This window comes from Dysidea avara, chromosome 6 (genome assembly GCF_963678975.1).
Source record: "Dysidea avara chromosome 6, odDysAvar1.4, whole genome shotgun sequence".
In the NCBI taxonomy this organism is placed as follows: Eukaryota; Metazoa; Porifera; class Demospongiae; order Dictyoceratida; family Dysideidae; genus Dysidea; species Dysidea avara.
The window spans coordinates 31397523-31411466 of record NC_089277.1 but is presented as its reverse complement, the minus strand read 5'-3'; the positions used below and the strand labels follow the sequence as shown (position 1 = coordinate 31411466).

Here is a 13944-nt window from a genome sequence, read left to right as displayed (position 1 = left end):
TATACGGTGATATGCAAATGCTAGTGACAGTCAAAGCGCAAGCGCTTAACTTCGAAGTCGTCTCGAATCATTTTAGCTGGATCAAGGTCGACCCATGATGATCCGAAACGTTCGTCTAGTATCTAGGTATTTCACGACATCACGTGCAAACATTGCAGCAAGTAAGTTTTAGTGTGAGTATGCGTGTGTGTGTGTGTGAGTATGCGTGTGTGTGTGTGTGAGTATGCGTGTGTGTGTGTGTGTGTGTGTGTGTGTGTGTGTGTGTGTGTGTGTGTGTGTGTGTGTGTGTGTGTGTGTGTGTGTGTGTGTGTGTGTGTGTGTGTGTGTGTGTGTGTGTGTGTGTGTGTGTGTGTGTGTGTGTGTGTGTGTGTGTGTGTGTGTGTGTGTGTGTGTGTGTGTGTGTGTGTGTGTGTGTGTGTGTGTGTGTGTGTGTGTGTGTGTGTGTGTGTGTGTGTGTGTGTGTGTGTGTGTGTGTGTGTGTGTGTGTGTGTGTGTGTGTGTGTGTGTGTGTGTGTGTGTGTGTGTGTGTGTGTGTGTGTGTGTGTGTGTGTGTGTGTGTGTTAGGGTCTGCAATCCAAACAATCAACTTCTACAAATCAAACACACGTGAAATCCACTGTAGCGCACAGGTTTCCCAGTGTTGGTTCACTGGGTAGGTGTGACCGTGCCAGCACGGCAGTTGCTCTGCTTTGTGTGTGTGTGATTAGTGTACATGTACGTTAAGCAAGTACAGGCATACATCACCGAAACTCAAATTTTTGTTTGCCTGCCTGCCAGCCTAAATTGTCCATGACTCACAAAGGTCCTTATAGGATACACAGACCACATGACACAGCCTGCTAGTCTGAAATTTTCCTGTGCTGACTCTTAGCAGAAAGTACATTAGTACTAGTACATTAAAAATTATAAATTTAAAAATGAAGTAGGAATCCAAACGATAAAAAGTAGTGAAACAAGAGATGAACGATGGTAGCTATTACAGCAAAGCTCAGTGGGAAATCCCTGGTATAGCAATTATTTTGTGTTCAATGCCAAAGTAGGGATTTCCCACCAAGTTATGCTGTAATAGCTACCATAGTTCATCTCTTGTTTCACTACTTTTTATCACTTGGATTCCTACTTCATTTTTAAATTTATAATTTTTACTTTACAAGTATGTTTAGTTTTTTTAAGGCATACAGCTAGCTATAAACATGTGACTGTTCTATTAGGGTGACTGCTGTATTAGAGTATCTCGAGTCAGCCTGCAAGATGTGCGTTTGTCCAAAAAGGGGCATAGTTTCGATCGATTGTTAGAGTATCTCGAGTCAGCCTTCCAACTTGAAGGTGCGTGGTCACTGAAATACAGCATAAGGTGTATCATTGTGGTTTCAATTGACAGATCGATAGTGCACAGAATGAAGAATGGGCGTGATCTTGTGACCTATCATGAAAGCTATCTAGTACTGGTACCTCCGTACAGTAGCCTCCGTCATAGATTATATACGTAAGTAAGGAATATATAATCTGCATGCCTCCGTACAGTGTACAGTAACATAGTCTAAGCGCCTTAAATAATTTTGTGGCGTCTATTATGCTGCTTAAAGAAAGTGTTGATATGGAAAATTAATGCCTCGATATGGTTTCGTTGGATGAAGAAGAAGACAAGCAGCCTGATTGAAGATAAAAGAAAAGACAAGGCACAGTGGGCACACACTCATCAGAACCCCAAAAGGCACATCCCACTGGTGAATTTGTTATTGTAGCGTAAAATTGTGGCCATGCGCTGCTTTGTTTGGCCTCTAGGCTTGCGACTGTGGTCAGGCAGTCAGTCTAACATTCAAGTTTTTTGGCGATTTTTTTAAAATTCTGTATCTGGCAACCTGTAAGCGTTTTGTTGTGTTTTATGTATTATATGGACTAGTACTATTCCGTAAAAGTGATTTTTGTCTCATAAGATATCTCTAGAATGATTTTTAAAGGCGGAATTTTGGACGGCATGCAAAAATTTCACCTGGATTCCCACTTAAATGGCACGACCATCGTACCGTTTGATAAGGATCATGAAGGTTTGGACTTCCCTGTACATAAGTAACACCCAAAAACCAGCTTCACTTTTTCTTCACACTGGCTTGGTAGGATCAGTTACCCCAAAAATACTCTCACAGTGACCTCAAACCCTTCCAACTAGCTTCTTATGTTTTTGTTTGTTTGTTTTTTGTGTGTGTTTTTCTGTTGTTTTTTTTGTTTTGTTTAGAAATTTAGAGTTTTCCACTAACTTGTAACCTCTAGTTTATTGTTATTCAAGAAATGGGATGGTATTTATAGAGTTGTGTGGACAGACCTCACTTCAGCGCCCACCCAGCCACCTGCCAAATAAACTCTAACATTTTGGCTTTGGGCCACAATGTTGTAGAGCACCGACCTGTACGTACCATAGTATCCAAACTGGTACATACCTTTTCACCAATAGCATCAGCTACAGTGTATGCATCATGGACTTGTCTTTGTCCTCCTTTGTGTCCCACTTCTTACTGGGAAGTGAAGTGGCCGTTCCACTTAGTTTTCAGCTAAAAGTATGTTCCACTCGTTATACAGCATTACAGACAAAGAACAGTACGAGATGCAATCAATCCATTGACTACAAGCGATTCTTGTGATGGCAGCACAGCCATCATACGTCACCATGAATCAACACCAATGCGGTAGTGGAGTTGGATCCATGATAGCTACAGACTACAGTACCATACACGTATAAGTTAGTGGTCACCCAGTGATACTTATCAACTTGTGGTGGAGCCACTTAGACTAGTTCCACCCTTATAGTGAGATATTATATAGTTATACAATGGGCACGAGTGCATTTATACAGGCAGAGTACAAGTGCTCGTTGTATAACTGTTATGTACCACTCACCTAATAGGTGGAAATCACCCTTTCGAAAATTTAGTCCTGGTACAGGCATGGAATTAGTCGTTTTTGTATGTTAGCAGGCCTGTAACCTACTCTATTATGTACAACAGCCTCTGTTATAAACTGGTAACAAGCCTGTGAAATATTCAAATCCTGTGTCAGGCCTGTAAAGATTCATTCATTTTGAGGTGTGGTTGTGTAGTCCTGTGCCAGGCCTGTACTAACTGATACAGGCCTGTAAACGCTGCTGCATTTTGAATCCCACAATGAAAAGTGTACTTGTTAGTAAGATTATAGATACAATATGAAACCTTTAATATAACAGGAAGACGGAGTGGCAAGTTAGTCAATATGGCATGAGTATAACTGCTCTCTATACTGCATAAAACTTGGAAATATGCAAAGTAAGCTAAAGCCTGTAGTTGGTGACTAAACAATACAGTAACTAGTAGCAACAGTGGTCACCATAGCAAATTACTACATGTACATTCCAGGCCTGTTGTACAAAATTGTTTTTCAGGATACACTGGTCCATGACCGTGACAGGCCTGTAAATTCAAATTACGTACCTGCTACAGCACCATTACCATCCTGCAGCAATCCTGCCAGACAGGCCTGTCCCAGGTATGGCACAACAGCATTATCTACAATACAGTGCTGTGACAGGCCAGTGACATATAACATTGACAGGTTTGCAGAAGGCTGGTAACAAGCAATAATTTTTATAATGCTGCAGCTACATTTCTTTTATAAAGTAGAATGTCAGTATTGATTGTGGCGCTCTAAAACTAACGACATTATTACGTATCAAGCATGGCCTTGAACATACATACAATCACATAGCAATGCCATAATCGATTGTTATGGTGAATATCAATTAGAATAATATTTAAAAAGCGATTTGTCAAGGTGGAAGCTTCGATCAAACTAGTAATGTATGTAACTGTGTTTATATATATGTAAATAGAGTTTTACCTGCCGTGTTTTCCTCCTTTGATCACCATTGGTTGCTTTTATATCACACATATAACGTAGTAGTGACGTTCCCTGTATGGCCCCACAATCGAATTTCGCATGTTAGGCTATATAAGAATTCAAGTAAACGGTGTAGCATCTTGCCACCTATTAGGTGAAGTGTCGTCGGCACTTGTGCAATGTAGCACAAAACCACAGCCAGTGCAATATATGTGGTCAGTGCATTATACGTTATAATGCACTCGCTGCGGTTAGTGCAGCAGTGCTATATACGAATTATAGCACTCGTGGCACCTTTGAACTGCCCACACAGAGTGGTGCATAATTATATAACTTATTAACTCTTGATGTTATGTACTGTAACAAAATCCTTATGAGAGAATGTAGGATAAACTTACTAGCTAGACAGATATCAGAATTTCAAAGGCCATTATGACATTTCAGGTGTCATCAATTGTGTCAGAAATTACATAGTTGTAAACTCATGGTGACAATTACTTTGCATGCATGTGATAATAAGTATCTGTAGTGGTATTTTGGTATTTTGGTTTACATATGACTGTGTGAATTATTTCTAACGTCAAGCCATTTTTGTTTCATCACAGAATCTTCTTCCATTGTGCATAACAGAGCTGCCATACTCAGCCATATTTGTTTTAACACAACGACAGCAAATGCCAAAACTTCTGCTAATATCAATCATGTCATTCCCAAAACAATAACCACCAATGGACCTTCACTATTCAAACTACAATACAAGTTAATAAACCTTGCAAAGTCTGGTGAGCTGGATGGTGCACTCAAGCTGCTCAACTATATGATAAAATCGAACTACCACATCAATCTTAACATCTACTGTTCTCTACTGAAGTATGCAACAGAGTACCAACATGAGAGTGTGTTCTCGACTATCTTGAGTTACATCAAAGACCACAATGTGTCTCATGATGTTCAGTTATATACTGCCATTGTTAGCGGCACTCTGACATTTTATGGATATGATGAAGCTATGAAAGTGTATGATTTAATGATTAATGAGGGGTTTTCTCTTCGTAAGGACCTGCTAAATGTCTTGTTTAAGAATCGGTTGGCTAATGGTGACATTAAGAACAGCATAATGTATTTTGAAGTGTACCTTGAGCAATCCACCCTACCTCCAGTACACCTTATTAAACAGTTTATTACGTTTTGTCTCGATAAAGAACTTCCTGAGGGTGTGATGAAGTTACTACAGCACTACTCGTCACTGCATGTACCAGTTGAAGAAGATCTGGTCCATCACTTTAAGGAGTATTATGATGAGTACAATAACAGGTGAGCTGTTTAGTACTATAAACTATACATACCTATGTTTGTTCTACAGGTATGGGCACTGTTGGAATACATCACTGACAACCATTGAAAGAAGGTAACTACACTGTACATACGTACGTCATTTATCCTATTAATATATAATTGTTAAGTGTGTTTTGGGTTTAGTTGTACAAGCTACGTACCAAGGGATAAGGCAGAAACTTTAATGTTGCTATTGCACAGGTACATTCCTACTGTATTTGGGTGTGCAGTTGTGTGACTGTGTACCCATCGTGTAAATATGCAAAATAATATGTAACTGCAAAATATACACTGCTACTTTATTATAATGGTGCGTATAACTTGTAACAGAGTTTACTGTCATTCGAGAAAATACAAATCTAGTGAACGGTGGGGTTGAATGGGGTTTACTGGATAATCAAATTGTAAGGTTTAAGATGGTGCGTTTGGTTTTTTTAAAATCCTTTGGTTTATGGCAATATTAACAACGTATATCGCGTGTAATTACCTCAGTCCTTCGCATTCCATAAGAAGTAGCAATAAACATTGCGTGGTAACTCCAGTTGTAAGCTTAGTGTTCTTCAGTATGTTATAAATGAACCAGTTGTATAATATATTCTAGCAGTGCTTAAATCGTGTCCGCCCTCCTCTGGCACTTAGTACCTCCTCCCATAGTACCATAGTATCCAAGCTGGCACAGTTTGCAGGTCATCAATTTTACTTATCGGTGATAAAAACGAAAATTTGACATAAGAAATTTTTATTTAGCCAATAATATGTGTGTGTCATACTTGTAGTTTTTGTACATGTATTCATGTCTGCAATTGTCCATACTGTGTGTATGGATGTTATGGACATTATATACATTATGTAATATGTATACCATATTCAATACATACATGCACATTTGTGTATGTGTGTATGGGATAAGTATAAGTTCATGTATTGTATGTATTAGCTATGTATGTATGGGGATGTGCCCACAGTGGTCGGCAATGGTCGGTACCAACCAGCACTCAAATAAAATAGCCACCACTACCACTCACAAACCACCACCAATTCACTTCAGTTAAGACCCTATCCTACACTTCTGGACTCAACCCTGTCTTTTGTAGCCACCACTATTCTAAACCAGCACATCCCTGTATGTACCTGTATGCATGTACATTGGTATATGTATATTTGCAGTATGTTCATTGTACATGTTTGTGTCCATCCACACCCTACAGTACATGTGCTAGTTGCCAGTCAAGACTACCGTCAAACCGTCTCAGTGAGGATGAGGTGAACAAGCTAAACCATCACATCACAGACCTGATCAGCAAGAAGGTTGGTTCACTTCCATCTGGCAAGTATGACCTCAAAGAGATGGAGAGGTTGAAGGAGATGGTCTCTGCCCACTCTCCTTTCGAATACGTCATGGACGCAGCTAATGTGGGACACACTGGGGAAACTTCATTCTCCTTTAACAAGGTAATGAATATACAATGGAGCATATATTATCCAGGGGATGGGTGTTTGTATAGCTGAAAAAGTACATCAAACACCCATTCATTGTTCAGTTGTTCTACTCAAGCATACACCTTTTGAAAATACTCTCTAATTGAATAGTCATCTTAACATTCCAGTGGTTGATATTTGATACATGGATATTCTGCATGCATTGCTATGTGTCTTAAGTTATCTCTACTGCTCCCAAATCCTTATCATATCCTTTGCATTAAAGGGGTCGATCTGGTTACTCCTCGTAGAATTTTCTTGCTACAGAGTGATAACAGGGGAAGCTACTGTATGTATACAAAACTACTCCATTAACATTTATCCAAAATTAAAAGTACTCTTTCGTTGAGTATGGACAGTTTGTATTTTATTACAGTGAAACTCCATGTAAACAATGGGTTAATGGGTTTTAATAATCCAAAAAAGTAATAAATGAATTTGCTAACTGCACTCATAGCATCTCCTGGGAACAGGAGGGCTCAGCCCTTACCATACTGAAAAGAATGCATTTATGAGTTCGAGTAAATATGCTTAACATACATGTATTATGATTATGAGATTCATAAAGCTCTCCCAGTGCCCGGGAAGTAGTTGTGTTTGCTTCTTGAAAATCAAGTGCATAAATACAAATGATTGCATCCTTACGTAGGTCCATGTGGCTGGGTTGAAATGACTGAAAACACTAACACTACATGTACATGGTGTCCATACATCTTGTATGTCTTGTAGCTACTCAAAGCCTATACCTTTAAATTGTTTTCCCAGCCAATAGCAAATGCGCACACATAATTTTATTGTTGCTTTTGTGGCCACATCATGTTGAAAGTGTCATCATTGTTTTCCTAGTGTTTACATGTTTGTAAATGTTGTTGTTCCTTCTGTGCTTATGTCATGATGAAGGTGTTAGAGATGTGTAAGAGATTGATGGAGAAGAAAGACTGCAAGTTGTTGGTAATAGGACACCAGTTCATGCACACACACTTTATTAATGTTAATGGAAAACCTGTCACTGAACAAGAAGCTATAGACTACTATGCCAAACAAGGAGTATACTTTTTCTTCAAACATTATAGGTATGTACTTTGTATGTGTACGTGCGTGCATGCATCTGTGTGTAGTGTAGTGTGTATGCATTGTGTGCTGGGAAGAGGGGAGGGTGCATGTGTGCATGCATACACGGCCAAGTGGCCAGATAGTACAGTGCAGTGAAGGGCAACCAAGGGTCCCAGATTTTAATGCTTACTAGGACAAACCTTAGTGCCTATGTTACTACTCACATCCTTCCTACAAACTACTACATATTCCAGCCCCAATTATATACAGTACTGTATCAACTTACTGCACAAGAACCATACACCTTTGCTTTACTCTGCTATGAATAAAGTTTTGGCACGTAGTAAATGGGTGTAGCTAAAGAATCTCGGCTATATGTTAAAGAATGACTATGTTAAGTTGTACAAATGTATGTACATAGCTGAGGTTTTCTCCATGGCCTTATTGACCCTACCATGTTACTGTGTATAGAAAAGAAGACGGATATGACTTTTCCAATTATGTATAATCAACATTAATTAGCAATGGCATGCATACAATGGATTACACTAATCAAGTTTCCAACTGCTATATCTGTACACAAAGTTATCATTTAGAAAGTTGATTATGATATTTTTAGACACAATCACAAATCGTGTTACTTATTATCACAGAATTCCTGATGATTATTGTGTGATGTATGCTACACTGAACTCCAGCAACAAGACCATGTTCATCACAAATGACAGGTACTCATACAGACTTGAGCACTGTGTTACTGTACATATAGACAGTACTAGTACTAGTACTGTATGTGTCTATATACAAATTGTGTACCATGACAGGTTTGGTTACTGTGTACATTCATGCAATGGCCAGAAAGTTTTTAGATTCTCCACCTTTTTGAAACACACTTTCTGTAGCAACTTTAAACAGGTTGTAGGACCAGGTGTCCTACAGACCTTCAGCACTTGTGCTGTAAAGCCTTAATAAATAAAAAATAATAATAAAATACCACATAATTACAGTAGTGCATAAATTAATAAGATATCTACTAATTTCACACTGCATACAGTAGTTCCTACAGAGTCATCGATCAATAATGAGTTACATATGTTCCAGTTTTTATTTTCATACAATAAGGCCATGAAAAGTTAATGGCATTGATTCTAGTTACCTGCCTAGTCATTTTTGAAGAATGAATTGTGCAGTTGTTGGTAAAAAGTACATACCATTGAAAGTCTTACAAACACCATTTTCTTGTGTTACATTTTATAGTTGTAACGTGGGCACGAGTGGTCTGCCTGCCTAATATGTCCACCTGAAGCACAAGGGTCGCAGGTCCGAGGTGGACAAATCAGGCAGACCACGAGTGCCTGTGTTACAACTATTATGTAACACTTCTATTGCAGGCTAATAGCCTGTCAGGTGATTAACTACCCATTCCAATACGAGTGAAACCACAGGATTCATTTTGATTCGATTACAGGGAATTTACAAGTGCTTTAATGCTATCGTGTACTAATTACAACATAATAATTATACTAAAGGCCTAAAGGGGTAAGCTTCATTATAGCATGGTTTACTTGTGTTATCTGTAATGTGGGTATGGTCATGTGATATTTTTATACTCAAAAACATGCCAAAATGCTTGTGTATACGCAATAAGACTAATTCTCACCTTCAAGTAATGTTTCTCAACTTGTAGAATGGCAAAGATACTGAAATTCCTCCATCTGAGTGCTGCTTATGGCCAAACTCCAACTCGTGGTAATAGTCACATGAGCATAATAATCGATTTCAGTCTGAGATTTTATAAAACAAACCGGGCATACCGCTACCTAGAGGGCATTATAAAACCTAATAACCACAGGGCATTATACAGATAATTCCCTGACCACAGGCTAATATCAGATATGTATACCCAAAAATTCCTTTGATCTGCTCACGTAAGGTGTTACATAACTTTATATACACCACCAATTTTGTTTTCCTACTATTCCATGCACCACTACTGCATGTCTAATGCAACATGCAACATTTTTGTAATAAAAACAGAAACCTAGCCGCTTAGTGGGAGATGGTAGGACCAGAAACTTATCATTAACTTTGTGCAACGTACAGTATGTGACAGAAAAAAGTTTACATAATTGCGACACCGTAATTAACTAACCAAGCAAGGCAAATGCTTGGCAAGACTCACGACTGGTTGCTCGTCCGTGGTCTTGCTTGCAGAGTGCAAACAGCTGAACTATCACTAGTTTCTATTTGCTTCGCACGGAAATTTGGAAGCAGTTTTTATGCCTACATACTCAGTGGCCAGCTGGTCAGCGTTTATATTGTGTAATCATTTTTATTACAAGTGCATAATCGTACAGTACATGTACATGATGACCTAATCAGGTTTTTTTCCGTAGTGTTTTTTTATTCTAAGCAATAGTTTATTCCGTCGCTCTGTAAAAACGATACTTTTTAAAGCGAATCATAATTAATTCAGTTTCTGATCATTTTATTAATATTTAAAAAATGATATTTAAACTTTTTTCTGTCACGTACTGTAATAGTATCAACAGTGTTATGTGCTGTGGTAGGGTTTGAACAGTACAGTAAGCTAACAGCAGTACAAAGATGTTACTTAGCTTGTTTTATGAATGCAATATGATTTCTCAAATATGATAATATTTGTTCACTGTTAGTTGGTACTCGGATAGTAGCACAAAACAGTAACTAATCCAGAAATGGTCTTCAGTTCTATCTTGTGGTATTATTATTGACATATGTTGACAGGTTTCTGGACCACATTGTAACAATGGAATTGAAGGGTGAAATGGAAATACTATTCCGTCAGTGGCAGTCAAGCCAACAAATCAAATTAAAGTATGATGATGATGATGATGATGGGAATATCAGACTAATTGTAAGTTAAAATGACACCATAACAAGCTACTATGTTTGCTCAACTGCATCAAGTACATAATGTGCAGGTGTACACCTTTCAAGCTTAAGTGGCAGTATTTTATTGGAAATAGGTACTACATATTCTAAAATCTGCCAATTCAGTAGTCAAAATCTTTGTACTAAAACTACTGAATGTGTAAAAAAATTAGTGGTGACTTGATGATGCAGTCTAGGTATGCACCAGAGGGATCACAACTGCATCCGTGAAACAACTATGTCAATATTACATGTACAGTATAATATGTCATTACAATCAATCACTCTAATATGTGATCCGCTGAGTAAAAACCGGACATTTTCACGAAACTCTTATTTTGTTGTAAAAACATATTGAAATAAACTGGGTAAAAATATGCGAGCTACATAAAAATTTTACGCATGTTTCAATCGCTTCGTTATGTATTGAAACAAAGCTCAAATCAATAAACCTATGCATCACCAGATTCTCCTGTTCATTGGGAGTATGAAAATCTTTGTTTCGTGTTTGTACAGCGTACGGTACGTGAGTTATGGTTGCTTATTTATGATGTGCCAATTTACAGGGAAAACACTATACCTTGATCAATGTGCCAATTCATGGTAAACAGACTGAGCCTAATGCCATCTTTGTAGCTTGTTTTAGTTGTGAGTTGTGATCAATTAAAAAAGCACTATAATTTATTTGCCATATTGTTGCTGTACAAATCGAGTTTATCACTGTTCCAACTGTCAAGCGTTATAACTCCAAGACCATTCATCGCAAAAAGCTGAAACTTTGGCTGTCCACTCGATTACTATAGATAACAGAGAAGCAATAAAATGGAATTTTAGGAATGTGCAAAAGCAACCGGTTTATGCTCAGCTGGTCACATATAACAGTCAATCAGTGTAATAAAATTATTCACATACTTTTGAATTGGGTATTAAACTGAATTGTCAATCATTGTTATGTATATATAACTGCATTCATCATCACTTCCTAACTAATTTGTTCCTGTGGAGGTCACCATGAAGCAGGAATGTCACTTCTGGGAATGTGGGTGGGTGGCTCATTATTCATTACCATTGTACATACACAATTACACATGCATTGCTGTTGTATTAAAGTAAGCGGAATGCCAGCTCTATTAACAGTATTCTGTTATTTCGATCTGTTAAAATGTTAAAGCCCCTCCCTTGAAGTTTTAGACCCATCTAAAATGCCTTCCTCTATGCCTAGCTACTGTATGTGTAAGTAAGTGATCAGACATAGAAATGATGAAATAACAGTGAAAACGTGCATGACATCATAATAATGACCAAATTTAGGCAGTGAGACATGGCAATGCAGGCTAAACATAAAATAACAATACGTGGCCATACAGAAAAGTGTAGCGTGTATACATGTAGCAGCTACTCATGCTTGTATTCTCTTCTACAGTATCCTAGACATTATGAGACAAAAGTACATATAGAAGATGATGGCTGCTGTCACATACCAATACAACAATCTCAGCAGTGGCTGTGTGTGAGGAAAAGTGAACACAAACCGAATTACATTTTGTAATTTGTTATTCATATTATTTTTACAATTTAAAGTGGAGTAAACAAGAAAAGAAGAGAAATAATACTGTTGCTCAACATGTATATGCTAGTTCAGTAACTACCACATATGCAGTACATTGCTATACGCACACACGTACTGTACGTACATATACACTGTAGATAGTTAGTTGATTATCCGATTTTTTGATTATAGAGTGACTGCTCAATTAGATACTATATAAAAACATCCCTCCCCATATGAACACCCCTCCCCCCATATTAGTCTAGATAATCAACTCTACAAAATTTGTTTTGCATTAATAGTTACCGAGAGCCTGCAAAAATAGGTCATGTGGGCACAAACTACACTCTGTCACACAATGAGTCCTAACTCAGTATTGGAATAGAATATCTGCATTCTATAAACATAGAATGAATTATATAGCCAATTAAATGAGTAATACATGCTGAAAATTTCATGGCATTAGCTTAATGGTATCGAAAGTTTATGAGTCATTATAGTTTGAAAAAATAGGCTAATTTTATGTGCTCGCAGGCCCGGTCACAATTGTTGATGTTTTATATGCAGCAGTGTAACGTTCCCTTGAAACGTAATCACATGTTGTGGATATAAATATTATACATTGGGAATGAGACACAGACCCAAAGCTGAAACACATTAATATCAAATTAGTAGATATTTTATCATAGTGAATTCATACACACTTGATGAGCAAGAAGAATTTGATTACCTAACTACTGTTAGTATACATAAAATCCAGTAATGTGAAAGTGCTAATATTATAGTGGATCGGTTTGACTGTATCTGAACATCATAGTTACCAGAGCTTGTTCAGATTTGTTAAATCTGTTCACTGTGTGATTTGGTAAATCTGTCCACGTGTATATCAATTACACATTATACAGAGCACTGTTCACTAAAATACTCTAATTGAACAGTCATTTTTACAAAATTAATATCGGATTATGGAAACTGAACATTTTTCAAACAACAAACAGACTAACACTATAAGAGATTCTGTATAGCTAAGTGTTTGAAAGGGACAATGTTGTGCAATGAAATGTCCTTCACATGTATGTATATGTTTATGGATAATATTATGGCTATGTAAAAATAAATAAAATGTTTAGACATGTTTTATACAACAGATTGAGTGAATTGAGACTTCTAGTTTAATAGTTACTATACTGTAATAAATGGTATGTAAAGATGTACATGTATAATAACATTAACAATAAAAGTGATATACTTAATATACACACCCAATACTGCCAATGTGTAAATACACTGTAACCATCTGTAGACTTTTATATTTTAAACATTAGCAACAATATTATATACAATCTCTCATATCAGTAACTGTACTCTATTTGGCATGGCCTGTCACTAATTATTACCAGAAGGAGCTGGAGCAATCTGGTTTGGTCGCACATGAAGCATTCTTAGTAATCGTTGGTAAAATTTGTACTTTTGTAAGCATCTTCGGATCTCCTTCATGTAAATACCATAAACAAAGAAGTGAGAGAACATTTGGACACATTCCATTAAATAGGTCAACTGGAAAATGTACACATTTGCTAAGCCAGATGATGATGCTAGGATAATAAAAATAATGGCCAGTAGCATAATCACTCCACAGTCTATCCCACCCAAAATCAAGCAGTTGGCTTGGCTTGCATTTGTAAGGTATTTAGCAACCTTTGTATTCTGTTGATTTCATTTCTGTCTCCATTTAATCTTTTGCTTTT

The 13944-nt window shown here is 37.4% G+C and overlaps 1 protein-coding gene across 1 annotated transcript; it reads left to right on the top strand.

The window, feature by feature from the left end:
* The first annotated feature begins 18 nt into the window (after positions 1 to 18).
* LOC136257240 (uncharacterized) lies at positions 19 to 12227 on the top strand. Its single transcript, XM_066050317.1, has 8 exons — positions 19 to 161; positions 4473 to 5181; positions 5231 to 5275; positions 6411 to 6654; positions 7582 to 7754; positions 8388 to 8462; positions 10501 to 10630; positions 12071 to 12227. Exons 1-8 carry the CDS (start codon positions 95 to 97, stop codon positions 12194 to 12196), a joined length of 1569 nt encoding a protein of 522 aa, XP_065906389.1. The 5' UTR covers positions 19 to 94; the 3' UTR covers positions 12197 to 12227.
* The last annotated feature ends 1717 nt before the right edge of the window (positions 12228 to 13944 follow it).